Source organism: Limulus polyphemus, unplaced genomic scaffold, assembly GCF_000517525.1.
Source record: "Limulus polyphemus unplaced genomic scaffold, Limulus_polyphemus-2.1.2 Scaffold664, whole genome shotgun sequence".
In the NCBI taxonomy this organism is placed as follows: Eukaryota; Metazoa; Arthropoda; class Merostomata; order Xiphosura; family Limulidae; genus Limulus; species Limulus polyphemus.
Window position 1 is genome coordinate 464,312 of NW_013666274.1, and position 14,994 is coordinate 479,305.

Here is a 14,994-nt window from a genome sequence, read left to right on the forward strand (position 1 = left end):
TTTTCTTCATTACCCATTCAAGCCGTCTCCAGCCATTATTAGTCTCAAAGTGGGTTCCTCGTCATCGAAAGTAAAGAGTTTCGTTTTGATTTTACTGACTGATTAAATATTATTTTATTACAAGTTGCAGCTTTTACAGTAAGGAAGATTATTTTTTAGAACAGATAAGACGTTTAGATTACTGGTACGATCATTCATAAGTACACAAGTTTATTTCTTTACCGTTAAAACTTGTGTATTTATTGTGTCCCTAGTAGCATTCTTACATCTGAAGAGAGTCATTAATCCCTAGTTTAGATATTTTGATTGAAGTTTAGCATAAACTCGGTTCTAAACGATCTTAAGATTTAAGATATACTGATAGTTAAGTTAACCCTTACTAAGAAAACACACCATAACATTTTTTTCTGTTGTGATATGCTGAGTTACCACGTGTTTCCTGTCCCCTCAATACTTTGTGTTTGTTTTACTATAGAACATGGGTTAAGAGATCTACCATGTTTCTCTCACTTTAGTTATTAGTGGGTCTGATTGAATCACGATGTTCCCCCAAAGCAAAAATTACTGTAGCATGAAATATGTTACAACTGGCAATATTAATACTTTCTCATAATAAAGCCTTGATACCACCTTGGTGACACGAGAATGGCCGTTAGGCACGTGTTTGTTTTAGAGAGATCTTTGTTTAAGTGAGTTTTTTTTTTTTTTCGTTGAATAGATTTTTCACCCCATTGTTCATGCTAGTCAGATTTTGGTGAAACTGTTTGAGATTCTTTATTTTAGACCCCTCAGTGGCACAGCGGTATGTCTGCGGACTTACAACGGGTTTCGATATCCGTGGTGGGCAGAGCACAAATAGCCCATTGTGTAGCTTTGTGCTTAACTTCAAAACAAACAATCTTTGTTTTAGACAAATTTTGCACTCCATTGTTCATGCTAGTCAGATTTTGGTGAAACTGTTTGAGATTCTTTATTTTAGGCCCCTCAGTGGCACAGCAGTATGTCTGCGGACTTACAACGCTATAAACCGGGTTTCGATACCCGTGGTGGGCAGAGCACAAATAGCCCATTGTGTAGCTTTGTGCTTAACTTCAAAACAAACAATCTTTGTTTTAGACAAATTTTGCACTCCATTGTTCATGCTAGTCAGATTTTGGTGAAACTGTTTGAGATTCTTTGTTTCAGACAAATTTTGCAACTCCAAAAGGTTGTGACAGTTTTTATTTATGATAGACTTCTAGTTTATTAGTATTTAGATTTTAAGCTGTTACATATAAAGATTTAAAGACTATTTATTTTGTGTTTTAGTTTCCACTTGTTTTTTTCTAGCTTAACTTAAAACCAGAAATGTTCAGAGAGAGACTTGTTAAAGGGTTTTCTCCCCCTCTCCCAGTTCTTCACAGCACACTAAACACTTGCCAGTATTTAATTTCAACTTTGATTCGTGTTTGCCAGTAAAAATTGTTGATCAAAACAGTTTTGTGTTCAGCCTCTTTCTTTCAGTTAACTTAATTCAAAGTCATGAAAGTTAGGCCTTTTCTCCCTAATATAATATCCGGTTTGATATTAACATTATTATTGTTTTTTAAAATACTTCATACAGATGACGCCACTTAATTTAATTCAGACAACATTTAATAGAAATGATTTACACGAAAAATTACTCCCTACGGATTTTTTAATTTGATTTAGCTCAAAATTGCAGAGTTGGCTGTCTGTGCTGCATTTAATGCAAAGAGAATACCCAGAATTCTATAGTTAAGACCTCTCAAGCTTACCAGTGACTCACCAGGGGGCCAGATTTTAAGAATAACAGAATAATCTTGACAGTTTTGTAAGAAACTACCAATTAATATCCATTTATTCAACAAAACTTTAAATCATTGCCCGGCCGGAAATGTTAGCAACAATAAATAAAAACGGTTAATTAGCTTAAATTAGTTTTATAGTCTCTTCCTTTAATTAGTTTTATAGTCTCTTCCTTTTTGTATTATTTCTCAACTTTGCATGTTTTGTATTACAGGATGAATTCAGGAATCCCAGAACAGGTTAGTCCGGTTCTTTTCTTTCTTCATTGCAAACGAGGAACTCAAGGTTGTTTTTTTTCTTTACAGTGTGAATCTTGGGTTGAGGAACATTTTCACACCTAGATGTCGCAACTGTTCCAAAATATGAAAGAAAAAAATAACAACAAACGTACTTGATAACCTATTAGTAAACTTACCATACCAAACGTGAAATATTAAAAAATGTAATTAAATTTACATTTACTACAAGCTTTGTTTCTGTACGATACACCAGCGGCTTATGTGAAATGCATGCTGGTCCACACAACTGAATGCACATAATACAGCAGCTGAGTTAACATTGGTTTCGCTTGTTTTATTTGATGTTAAGGGTAAATGTACACTATGGGCTATCCGTGCTCTGCCCACCGCGGGTATTGAAACCCGATTATTTAGCGTTATAAGCTCTCAGAATTATTTCTCAGATTAGTAGTGGGAACAGAAATTCTAACAGTTAGAACTGAGACTTAATTAAATAATAGTAATAACACGTATATACATAAAATAATAAGCAGACATTACTCACATGTTTTAGTATTATTTAGATTAACATTTTATTCTTTAGTCGTGATTAAACAGAGTATAAAACAAAAGTCACTTATAACTACTTACGAGAGCGAAAACAGTTTAATTATATTTAATTTTATCAATTTTATCCGATATATATTACACCTATATTATATGTTATAAACTTGATTATAACTTAGGTTTCCGAAACGAGACCAATAACATATTTCAAACAATTTGATTGGAATAAAATTAAAATATACACAAACGAGACTTAGTTTGTGTTATCCAATCATATTTGCAAGAAGTTTAGCTTAGTACCAGAAACTGTAAATATAAATATGTATAATAATATGTTAACATTTTGAAATATATAATACCTTTTTTTTTCTTCTTTAAGTCACACACTGTGATGTTACTGTCAACAAATTGGAAGGGTGGATTTCCACACCAAATTACCCTTTGGAATATGATGATCTTCGATCTTGTACTTACATCATCCAGCGTTTCAGTAACGACATCTGTGCAGTAGACATGATAATTGTTGATTTTGATTTGGAGGAGACCACTGGTTGTCGGGGAGATTATCTTGATCTGAACGTGGAGATTTCTGGTCAGAAAATATGCGGTAGTTTAATGTCTGGGACCGAGAGTAAGTATTTTATAATTCTCTCAAGGAACTTTGTCTGGGACCGAGAGTAGGTATTTTATGATTCTCTCAAGGAACTTTGTCTGGGACCGAGAGTAAGTATTTTATAATTCTCTCAAGAACTTTGTCTGGGACCGAGAGTAAGTATTTTATAATTCTCTCAAGGAACTTTGTCTGGGACCTAGAGTAAGTATTTTATGATTCTCTCAAGGAACTTTGTCTGGGACCGAGAGTAAGTATTTTATAATTTTCTCAAGGAACTTTGTCTGGGACCGTAAGTAAGTATTTTATAATTCTCTCAAGGAACTTTGTCTGGGACCGTAAGTAAGTATTTTATAATTCTCTCAAGGAACTTTGTCTGGGACCTAGAGTAAGTATTTTATGATTCTCTCAAGGAACTTGTAAAAGAAAAAAAAAAAGAAGAAAGAAAAGGTGATCTATGTCAAAACAACAATAAAATAAAAGCATATCAACATTCTTATTTTAAAGTGGTTGGTTAATCATTAAACACATTAGGCTAATTCATTTATGCAAAATACTTTAGAGAGAGCTTCTTTTTTTTTGGAACAAAAATGGAAGAATCAAGAATTGTGACCTTACGAAAATTTGAAAATGTTTTTTGAAACATAGATTACAATTTACCATGAGTTAATTGTTTTTACTTGCAATGATAAATATCATGAAATTGTATTTTCGCATTAATGTAGCAAATATTACAATAAATGACATGTAACAACAATAACTGAAACGTCGTTTATATATTTTTTAATAGAGAAACTGAAGTTTTTACCAGGGAAGAGAAGTTTGACGTTGCAGTTTAAAAGCGATGGAGTTAATCACCGAAAAGGATTCATGATACAACTGAAACAAATCCGAAACTCTTGTTCAGACGAAGATATTAGAACATTAGGTGGGGATTGTTTGTTTGTTTTTGAATTTCGCGCAAAGCTACACGAGGGCTATCTGCATTAGACGTCCCTAATTTAGCAGTGAGAGATTAAAGGGAAGGCAGCTAGTCATCACCACCCACCGCCAACTCTTGGGCTACTTTTTTTTACCAACGAATAGTGGGATTGATCGTTACATTATAACACCCCCACGGCTGAAAGGGCGAGCATGTTTGGTGTGACGGGGATTCGAACCCGCGACCCTCAGATTGCGAGTCGAGCGTCCTAACCACCATGCCGGGCCCAATCACAACATGTAAACTAGTGGTTTGTCAACAAAAGCCTAAATGACACTCTCTATAGTTTGTTTTCTTTCTCTATTTCGGATTAGCTGTACAGAAACGACGTGTGAAAACCTACCTCTTTAAATAACTTATTTCCGATAGTATCTGCAGTATGAAAAGTAGAATTTATATGTTCCGTCTGCATACACTGTTTTCTTTGTAGATATAGGAATAGTTCGTCCTCAAAAGGAACAATAGATGTATTAATGAATCTTATTATTTATATAAACAATAAAAAAAAAAAACGATAACCCGAGTGCTTTTGTAAGATAACCTTATTTTGTCAGGGGGCGAAGACCTACGTTCAGAAAATCGAATTATTGGTTTTGTAATTGTAATTTATCTGCTTTTTTTTATGTCACTAGTTTCAAGAATGGAGAATTACTATGACAGTAAAGAGGTATACGTCAATCAGATGTAGACAAAACAACAAGCGACTAACGTTGAAGTTTGAAACGTGACTTTATATAATAGGCTACAAATTTAAAATGAGGCTTAACAGTCATAGCTTACAATATTACCATTTACCACGTCTGAGCTGAAAGTGTTCTAAATGTATTATTATTTTCTGTACACAAGTTCATGCAAAACTAAATTATTGACTCTGAAATAAACACTTTTTAAAAACTGGATCAGTGCAGTAGCAAGTAATGATATTATATATACACAACTTTTTGTTTTTACACTCTTAACATTCTAAAAACCCTGAAACAAAACGTTACTGAAGAAAAATTGAAAACAAATAGGCCTAATATTCGTGATTTTTGCATGATAATTCGTCTAAACTATAATTAAGTCATTACTAGCCTAGTTTATTAGAATTATAGAATTGATGATTATTTCCTATTATTTTCGGCAATATTTTATTCATCTAATAACTTTTTTAAATAGATTTGTCTTTATATTCTTTCACCAGTAATGAGTGTCTGAAGTTGTTCAGCTAACTGTTAACAGTTGTGTTTTCTTATCCATTCGCCTTAATAGACGTAACCAGAAACATGTTAAGCTTGTATGCAAAAACATTCCGTGACCACGTGTTCATGTAATATAAGGCGATTTTAGGTATTTCATAATACATTTAATAATCCTCTATAGTCATATCTTTAATAATCAACACAGGAGGGCGCGACTGTGATCAGCACATTGACAGATTTATCGACCGAATTACAACGCCCGGTTTTCCTGGACGTTATGGGCCAAACCAAGAATGTGTGTTCTCCATTCATCGTGCCGATTCTCACATCTGTCAGGTGGAGCTCGAGTTTCGAGTATTTGACCTGGAACCAAGCTGGGGTCGTTGCGATAAAGACTTTCTGGAGCTCCCGAACAGATCTCGACTCTGTGATGGAAGACACAAAGACACACGTAAGAATAAATGCATCAAATTACTACTTCCGATCTACAGTGGTTTGGTGTTTGTAAGTTTATGTTTAAGTTTATATCGAAATTCACCAACAGAAATGACATCTCTTGCATACCAACACAACAGTTTTATGTTCCGCATGATGACCATTCTATTCTGTGTAGTATCTTAGTAAGCATTTTAGCCTATTTTGTAACAGCAAATGACTTAGAAGCTGTGAAAGAATGGAAAAGAAGAACTAGAATGGAGGTATATTAAAATACATTGTAAAAATAATTGTTTGTTCAAAAATCGTAAAGCTATCCTTAGGCTTCTCGCTAAGCCACCAGATGGCCTTTAGAATAATAATAATAGTAAAGAGTTTGTTTCAGAATCTTTATTCAAGGCTACATAAGGGCTATTTTTAAATCTTCAGAGTTCTCGTCAGGTGGATTCTAAAATGATAATAATAATCAAGAGTTTGTTTCAGGATGTTCGTGCAAAACTACACATAGCCATCTCTCATTCTGTACTGACAGGTCAGAAGAAAGAGAGCTGGTCAACAGCACTGATCGAAAATTCTTTGGCTACCCTTGTCTGATCGAATGATAGAGTTGAACATCTCTCTTATAGAGCACACGACCCAAAAGTACATTAGAACACCTGATTTTTCTGGACTTTACGGATTAAAAATCAATACGTGTCAATGATTCCTCGAGCTAATTTCCACATTTGGAACAACGAGGAATAATTGATACATATTGTTCCAAATGTGGGAATTAGCTCGAGGAATCATTGATACATAAGCTAATTCCCACATTTGGAACAATATGTAACAATGATTCCTCGAGCTAATTCCCACATTTGGAACAATATGTATCAATGATTCCTCGAGCTAATTCCCACATTTGGAACAATATGTATCAATGATTCCTCGAGCTAATTCTCACATTTGGAACAATATGTATCAATTATTCCTCGAGCTAATTTCCACATTTGTCGGGTAGAGCTAGAATTTGATATACTTGATTTTAAACGAAATTGGGCTGTAGCAACGGGCTGCGAATAACGAACTTTCGGATGCACAATCCGAGCACGCTAACCACAAGGCCACGCCCGGCTTACATAAGAAAAGGAAAGCGCAGAACAATCGGCCAGTCTATGTGTCTAACTGGTTTACATGTAGAGATGTTTCAGTAAACGCATCAAGCTTTTGCTGCAGAATCCTTGATAGACAAAACTTCATAAAAAAATATTTAAAATTTTTTATATGTTTCTTTACTTTTGAGTGTAAATAAGACAATTATTTACCACACCAAACCTTACTAGTAAAAACAAGTGTCTAAATATCAAGAAAAACAGATGAAACCCTCCATGAAGGTCTGTGAATACTTTTATGAGAAAAAAACAAACCGAACATGTTTGCTAAATCCATGAGGATCCATGTGACAATAGTCAGACGTTAGTCATTAGGGTGTTATCATAATTCGCGTGTAATGTAGATTCGTCGTTGATGTTTTCAGTTTTTACACATAATTGAAATCGTGCTCAGTAAAGAACAAATGAGTTAAGATGTATGTAATGCTGTATAGACATTTCTCAAAATGAACTATAAACAGAGTGTCAGCCATTTTGAATATCATAAATGGTTGATTATGTATGGAACACTTTATAAAGTTGTTTTAATGAACTTGTTGGATTTTTAACTAAAAATTCTGACAATGAAGAATTATAAGGACTTGTTTTTGTTGATATTGTATTCTGATGCAACTCATGACTTTACGACGCCAGGGTTATACCAATATAAAAAGGTTTAAACGCCACCTGTAGGCATTTTTAATAATAGGCACATTATTAAGTAGTCAAAGAACGTGTTTACATGCAATCTCACAAATAAGTAAATAAATACTAGTATAATAACAATTATATATATATATATATTACCATTATATTCTAAATATTAACAAAATTGTCCATACTTTTATAATTCGACCGTCTCATTTTTAAATATTAGTATTTTGTTTTAAATCGATAATTTTGAAATGCTTTCAAAATATATTGTACAATATAAATTAGAAACTATTATCCTATAATAGTAAATGTTTAATTTTGATTTTTATTCACAGAAAGATTTGACTTTCCTCACGATAAAAACGTTTTGATAATGAAATTTGTTAGTGACAGCTATGGATCAGGAACTGGTTTCGACATAGTCGTTCGTCAACTACGGGAGTCTTGCCGATTGGCAGTTGTACCGCCCTCTAGTAAGTATTATTTTAGTTATGTTCTTAGAAGTAAAATGTACAATAAGGTTTCTAGTGAGAGCTTTTCAGAATTGTGTTATTATTTTCAAATGTTCACATTATGACATGACGTTAGATTTGACAGGATAGACGCAATATAAACCAAATTCTCAAGTGTGTGTATGTGTTTGTGTGTAATGATAGAACTTCATAAAAAATCTGAAAAATAATAAATTTGGAGTTTTTAAAAATAAGCTTCAGTATGTTCATTTGTTGTTTATGTGTATGTAGAATTATGCATTTAATATAAATTCTTACCTAAAAATGCTTATCAACAACACATCAAATTTTATTGAATGACAAGCGACTTCAGTTACTAGAAAAACAAGTAATTTTTTATATTTAATGTAATTTTAATTCTAATAAGCCCCCAGTGGAACAGCGGTATGTCTACAGAATTACACGCTATAAACCGGGTTTCGATACCCATGATGAGTAGAATACATATAGCCCATTGTGTAGTTTTGTGCTAAATTTCAAACAAACAATTCTAATAAGCATATTAGACTGTAATGCCATCTAGTGGTCAATTAAAAAGTGAATAGCTTGACAATGCACTCAAAGTAAATTATTAATTAACTAGATGAGACTCGAAAAATATTTTCGATCAAATTAATATCTTTATTGCAACAGTAATTCTTTAAACACAGGGTTTCTAGAGTAATACAAATAAATTCTAATCGCAGACACCGAAATCTACAAGTCCACTTGTCTTAGGCCTACAATAGGTAAGCCTATATTTAATACGGCCTATATTCGATAAAAAAGATAAATTAACACTGTAACTTCTGTATGTTTGTTGCTTTAGTTTAGTAAGGGCTAAACTTTACCGTACTTAAAATAAATAAACAAACTTATAATGTTATTCTACGACCTAGCGTTAGACCTTTTGAAAAACTATGATAAGCTTTTAATATCTTGTTGTACAAAATGTGTAGTAAAATATATTTACATCCACTTTTTGTTTACACCTATTGAAATAAAGAGCGCACGCATGTGCATTTAGATAGTAAGGTGCGCTCGCGTTTTTAGGACAGACAAAACTGAGTATTATTATTATAATAGATGTTAAACATGAATTTACTCTTAATACTTTCATTTTGAGTTTTCTTACTGATTAAGTATTATTTTATTACAAATTACACCTTTAAAGTAAGGAATACTTCTTTTTAGAATAGGTACGGCGTTTTGATCACTACTTATGTACTTGAGAATGATGGCACCAGTGATCGAAACGTCGTCCTAATTCTAAAAATAAATTTGTAATACAATAATTTATTTACTTTTTTATTGCAGGAAGGCGCTGCGACCTTGAGGTGGTGACAGTAAGTGGAAGATTATTATCTCCTGACTTTCCTAACGATTATGGTCCTAACGAAAAATGCATATTTAGTATTCGACGTGCGGATCCTACGATATGCTCTGTCGTCTTGGATATAAACAAATTTGATTTAGAAAGCAGTATCGGACGCTGTAATAAAGACTATTTGGAGCTTCCTGATCTCACTCGCATATGTGGTACATATAACGGAAAAAGTGGGTTTTTAATATTTTGTTTCATAACGTGACATTGACCAATCGTTTTTATATTTTATAATTAATGTCAAGAAATAATAAAGCTGATAAATACACTAAACTAAAAAAAATATATTACTTAGCCTTGTGTGTCATAATAGTTTCGTACATTACGTATTTGTAGTTGACTGAGAAATATGAAGGCGTTTGGCAGTTTATATGTTCGTTAGGCTTAGTTCAAGTTTTGTAACGAAGCTGCTATGTTACCGAAACGTTAAGCCATGAAACTGTTAAATCAGTTTTTATATTGGCCTTTCTTAAAAAATTGTAATCTAATCTAATCATTTTGCAAACCGTATTAAATAAGATAGAAAATACAAGGAGTTAATTTTATTGACTTTAAAGCATTATTCGAATATTTCGTGTTTTCGCGACTTACTGGGTTTTACAAATATTTGTAAGTTTTTCTCTTTGGGTAAATATTGGGTTGTAAAGATTTTACTATAATGATAGAAACAAAACAAAGCTAAATGAACATGAAAATCATGTTACTCTTGTCATTTATTTATTTATTTTTCTTCAAAGTTGTTATAATTTATGGCGCTAAAGTCTAATTTCAACTAATCATGAAAACAGAAACTCTCGATCATTTTAAAGTCGTGAAAATAATGTAAATGAAAAAACAAATAAAAAAAGAAAAATAGCAGAAAATAAGAGTTATACTAAGATACACCCCAAAGTTAAAACCTTCACGAGTTATCATTTGAATGGATTGTTAACTAACTGAAAGTCTAGTTATCATTAAAAAAAAACTATATATATTTATATCTCTTGAGATTTTCTTAAACAGCCATTTGTAAGTCTCAGTACTTAATTACTAATCTTTACAGATTAAACAAAATTTTTATTTCAACGAAATGAACTAGGATCACACGCTAAACAGACCTTGTAAAGTGTTTTTATTTTATTGTTTTGTCATAATTTGAGACAATTTATTTCTGATTAGTTCATTGTTATTTACTGAGTGAGACATGAGTATTTATGTCGTTTGATTTATCCCACAAATGTCAAATTATAAGCAGAAATAATCAACATTCCACGAGGACTGGATTCAGTGTCACTTCAATTTGTTAGTGATGGATACGGATCCGGTAAAGGGTTTGAGATTTATGTCAATCAGATGCTTGATTCATGTGGAGGATCTCCGTCGTCCGGTAAGTTTGTAGACAAACAAGAAGGAATTTATTTAATCATCGAGCTAAACTCAAATTTAGGCTTTAGCTATTTAATACTTTTATGTTTTGTTGTCTTCCGCTCAATTTTTGTGTGCTTGGAACATATTAATTGCTATGAGCCTGATATTCTTTTTACACTCAAATTTAAAAGAGATGTAATATATTATTTATTTGTGCAAAAATAAGTAACCATTATGAAAACAATAGGAATTGTTTCAGACTTTTATGTTGTTGTTTTTTTTTGCAGTTTCTGTTGAACGTTAAAATGCTATTTTATGGCAATTTTGTTACTTTGACCCGTTGAGAGTTTTTTTTTTTCGTTTACATACTTTTTGGAGTCTCTCTTTTTGTTTTCACATGATTTCAAGTACTCTGTTGAGTGTTTACGTTGGGCCCAAATTACACGAACCCCTAACTGTCATTTGAAAACCATGGGTTTGTTTGTAATTGAGCTCAAAGATACACAATGGACTATCTGTGCTATGCCCACCACGGGTATCTAAAGCCAAACGAAGAAGCAGAAGTTGAAACAAACAAATAAACGAGAACTGTTAATGTTAAAAATATGCCTAGAAGTTATTGTAATAAAAAATTAGAAATTATGAAAAAACAATACAGGTTTGGTTTTGTCTGCTGCACAGTTAAGCTAGGAGTAAACACTTTCACCAAGTGTATTGTTTATCTGTGAAGTTTTCTTTCTCTGATTATTAACTAAGCATTTATTTATTACCAACCAAAATATTTGATAGTTTTATTCCTAGAGGTTTCTTTCTATCTAAAAATCAGGCTTAACGTTATTTGTATTTTATCCTGTTTTATCATCACAATAAACTTCTAAATTTGTTCACTCTGGCATCATCTTGTATGATTTATGTCGAGTAAAAATTAATCCACATTTTCTCGCAAACACTTCGGCTTTTACAGTCACCACATATTATTTTCTTTATAAACCTAGACCTCTGGTGGTTCAGCGGTTAGTTTGAGGGTTTATGACGAAAAACATTAAGTTTCGATACCTGCGGTGGTTAGAGCATTATAGCCTATTGTGTAGCTTTGTGTTTAATGACAAACAAATTATTTATCTGAATGTTAAATAAACATATTTGCTTGTTTTCTAAAGTGATTATAACTGTTTAATTGTCTGTATATTAATTTTTTGAATGTTTATTTAAGTGAATATAAATCTCTTTTACACAGAGTAAGTTTTGTAATTTACCTAGGTTCAAGATAAGTTTGTAACTCTACTGGACTCAACTTTAATGTTTCATTAATTAAGTGTTAAGTATATCAGAAATTCTCCTGTAATCTAAACCTCACATGGAAGTAAGAACTAGTGTACGTATGTCTTTTATTCGGCTGTGTCAGTCATATTGACTTGCCGATAAATTAATTCGAATAATACTGTGTGATGAGAAGTCTGAAAATCTATATCAAAACAAGAGTAAGTCCTATTGTATTGATAAGACGTGATATTTGGAATACATACATAAAACAATCGATCATATTTTAATTAATTTTTAATTTCAATTCAATTATAATAACCGTTTTTCAGGTAAATGCAATCAGGAAATTGCATCATATATAGGAATTTTTAGTTCGCCATCTTACCCGAACGACTACAGCGCCAACCAGCGGTGCACTTACACACTACGTAAAGCGGATTCATCCGTTTGTGTTGTGGAATTAGATTTTCATCAATTTGACATCGAATTTTCGCGAGACAAGTGTTCACGTGACTTTCTGGAACTTCCTGACGGAACTCGTCTCTGCGGAATGATTTCTGGAAGTAGTAAGTGAAGTTGAAACACTAGTTTATAAAATAACACTTTGAAATAAATACGCAAAAACAATGTCTGCTGTCGGAGTTCTCTTCCATAGACCACATCGTTTTGGAATTTTGAGAATGACGACACTTGAGAGACAACACCAATACAAATTACTCTGCCAAAAATTATTGGTAATGTGTTTGGAACTGAATAACATATTTAATATTTGGACTAAGTGACCTGTTTAAATTCCACAGATAATATTTTGTCTGTTCCTGTGTTTAGCTGTTTTGCTTCAGTTGCGTTATGTATTTTTTTTTACTTTTCCATTAACAACAACTAAAGTATTATGTACCTTTATGAAAGTATTTTGTTACCAATTCAAACAATAGCTATAATTTTGTTTTCAACTTTTTTAATTTAGCCGTGAACGAAAATATGTATGAACGAAATATTGAGGTAAAGTTAAGATAAATTTCGTCATAGTATTCTAATTTAAATGAAACTTACATGTTGAGTACACTCTAAGATGTTCAAACACTTATAACCACTATTTCTCGATTTTGGGTTGCTAAATCATTCTTTGATGCCCATCTAGGGTTAGTGGAGTTTCCTGTTGGGAGTGATTCAGCAACCTTTACGTTCTACAGTGACAACTACGGTTCAGGTCGTGGCTTCGAGATTTCAGTGGTTCAACGAAAAAGCAGCTGTGGTTCAGTACCAAATGGTAAGGATTCAAAATTTAGGGGCGACCTCTAGTGTCCATAATCTTCTTTTCTGTCAATTTTCACTGTTTACCCTTCACGACATGTTGAATGTTTTTCTTTCCTCGTGTGTAAACTATGATAATGTCTATTAAAAGCTTGGCTGACTGAAATCAAGTCACACGGTAGTGTGTCTTGCAGCAACAAAAACAACCTGCAGGACAAGCTGTGTTATTAACAGGAGTGATAGTTTAGCGATTTTCCACCTTCTGTAGCTCGGACTGTGGTAATTCAAACTATCACATATTTTCAGTGGATGTACTCTACTGGATTCTTACTTCACATACCAAATTGTAAGGTAATTTATTAAGAAATTCCCGAGATATAACATCACAAAGTTTCTTCCTATATTTTTCTTCTTCGTACCAAAAGTATGGAAATTCTATTAATAGAAAACATACTTAACTTTTATGCATTTTTTTTTCAAAGTTGGTACACTGATAGATCTTTACAATCTACAATTAAGAGTCTCATTTGGTATAAATATAAGCCACATGTGCAAAGCTATTAAACAAAACCCGCTCAAATTTAACGAGAATGTTTGCGCACGCCAACGCAAAAAGTCACGTGAGCTATCAGTCTAATATTTTTACTACAGCTTCACCTAAGAGTAGAAGTGGATCATTTTTAGTTTTTTGTCATTGGGATAAAGACTAGTGACTTATAGTAGTAAAAATATAACGTGAAAGGACATGCAGATACATAAGTATTAGTTAGGCCAAGCAAACTAGATTAGCAGTTTCTATCTCAGGTTTTCAAAAGAATCATACGGGTGGACGGTTATTATTGATTATTGATTGCCAATTTCAGAACAAATTTGCAAAATTAAAGAGCGTTTAGCGTCACATGATATTAGCTTAAGCAATTAGCATAAATATTGATGTTTAATACGGCTGCATCGATTGCATGGGGTGATGACAAGTAACTGTTAATCTAAATTCCATGGCATTACTATAATGGAAGTTATTAACACTGTTTTAGAGAGGAAAACTACCACCATATATTTTAAAGAATGTAGTTAGTTCTGTAAAGTATAGTTCTGTTCCGAATAATAGAGTTGCTATCCTAAAGCTAGTGTTGGTCACTATCGAGTGTCACATTCTTATTTGATGTGGTTTGTTAGTTTATATTGACAAAAAAATCATGATATTTAATCAAAAACACCTTAGGTGTGAAAAAAAAAGGTGTGGCCAAAAAAGGATTCAGCATGCGATTTAAAGGAATTAAATCCAAATTGGCGGCCAAACTGATAGCTACACTTATAACATTGGTAAGAATTTTACAGCAAATATTCATTCATTAGTTATGGTATTTTGGCACTTGTGTATAAAGTTAAAATCATAAATAATATTCAACGTTAAACTGGTACACAATTAAAAACATTTTAGTTAGACCTATCTGAGGATGACATTGTAACGTCGAAACATGTAGAGTCGTCAACTTTTTGAAGGCCATAGATAGGCCTAAATAAAATGTTTTTAATTGTGTATCAGTTTAACGTTGAATATTATTTATGATTTTAACTTTATACACAAGTGCCAAAATACCATAACTAGGGAAGAAGTATGTTTGAACGGACCATTTTATAAGTTAGTAATATCTCTGTATTATTTAAG

At 32.5% G+C, this 14,994-nt stretch overlaps 1 protein-coding gene across 1 annotated transcript in view; it reads left to right on the top strand.

The window, feature by feature from the left end:
* Positions 1–14,994, top strand: part of LOC106459820 (dorsal-ventral patterning tolloid-like protein 1) — a gene marked incomplete at its 3' end in the record, with an annotated part of 22,220 nt that overhangs the window by 5,097 nt on the left and 2,129 nt on the right. The window contains exons 2-10 of the mRNA XM_022386364.1: positions 2,024–2,048; positions 2,974–3,225; positions 3,995–4,132; positions 5,573–5,818; positions 7,922–8,059; positions 9,395–9,638; positions 10,748–10,827; positions 12,401–12,637; positions 13,213–13,341. Of these exons, the coding sequence (XP_022242072.1) occupies positions 3,108–3,225; positions 3,995–4,132; positions 5,573–5,818; positions 7,922–8,059; positions 9,395–9,638; positions 10,748–10,827; positions 12,401–12,637; positions 13,213–13,341 (1,330 nt within the window). The remainder of the gene's footprint in view (positions 1–2,023; positions 2,049–2,973; positions 3,226–3,994; positions 4,133–5,572; positions 5,819–7,921; positions 8,060–9,394; positions 9,639–10,747; positions 10,828–12,400; positions 12,638–13,212; positions 13,342–14,994) is intronic.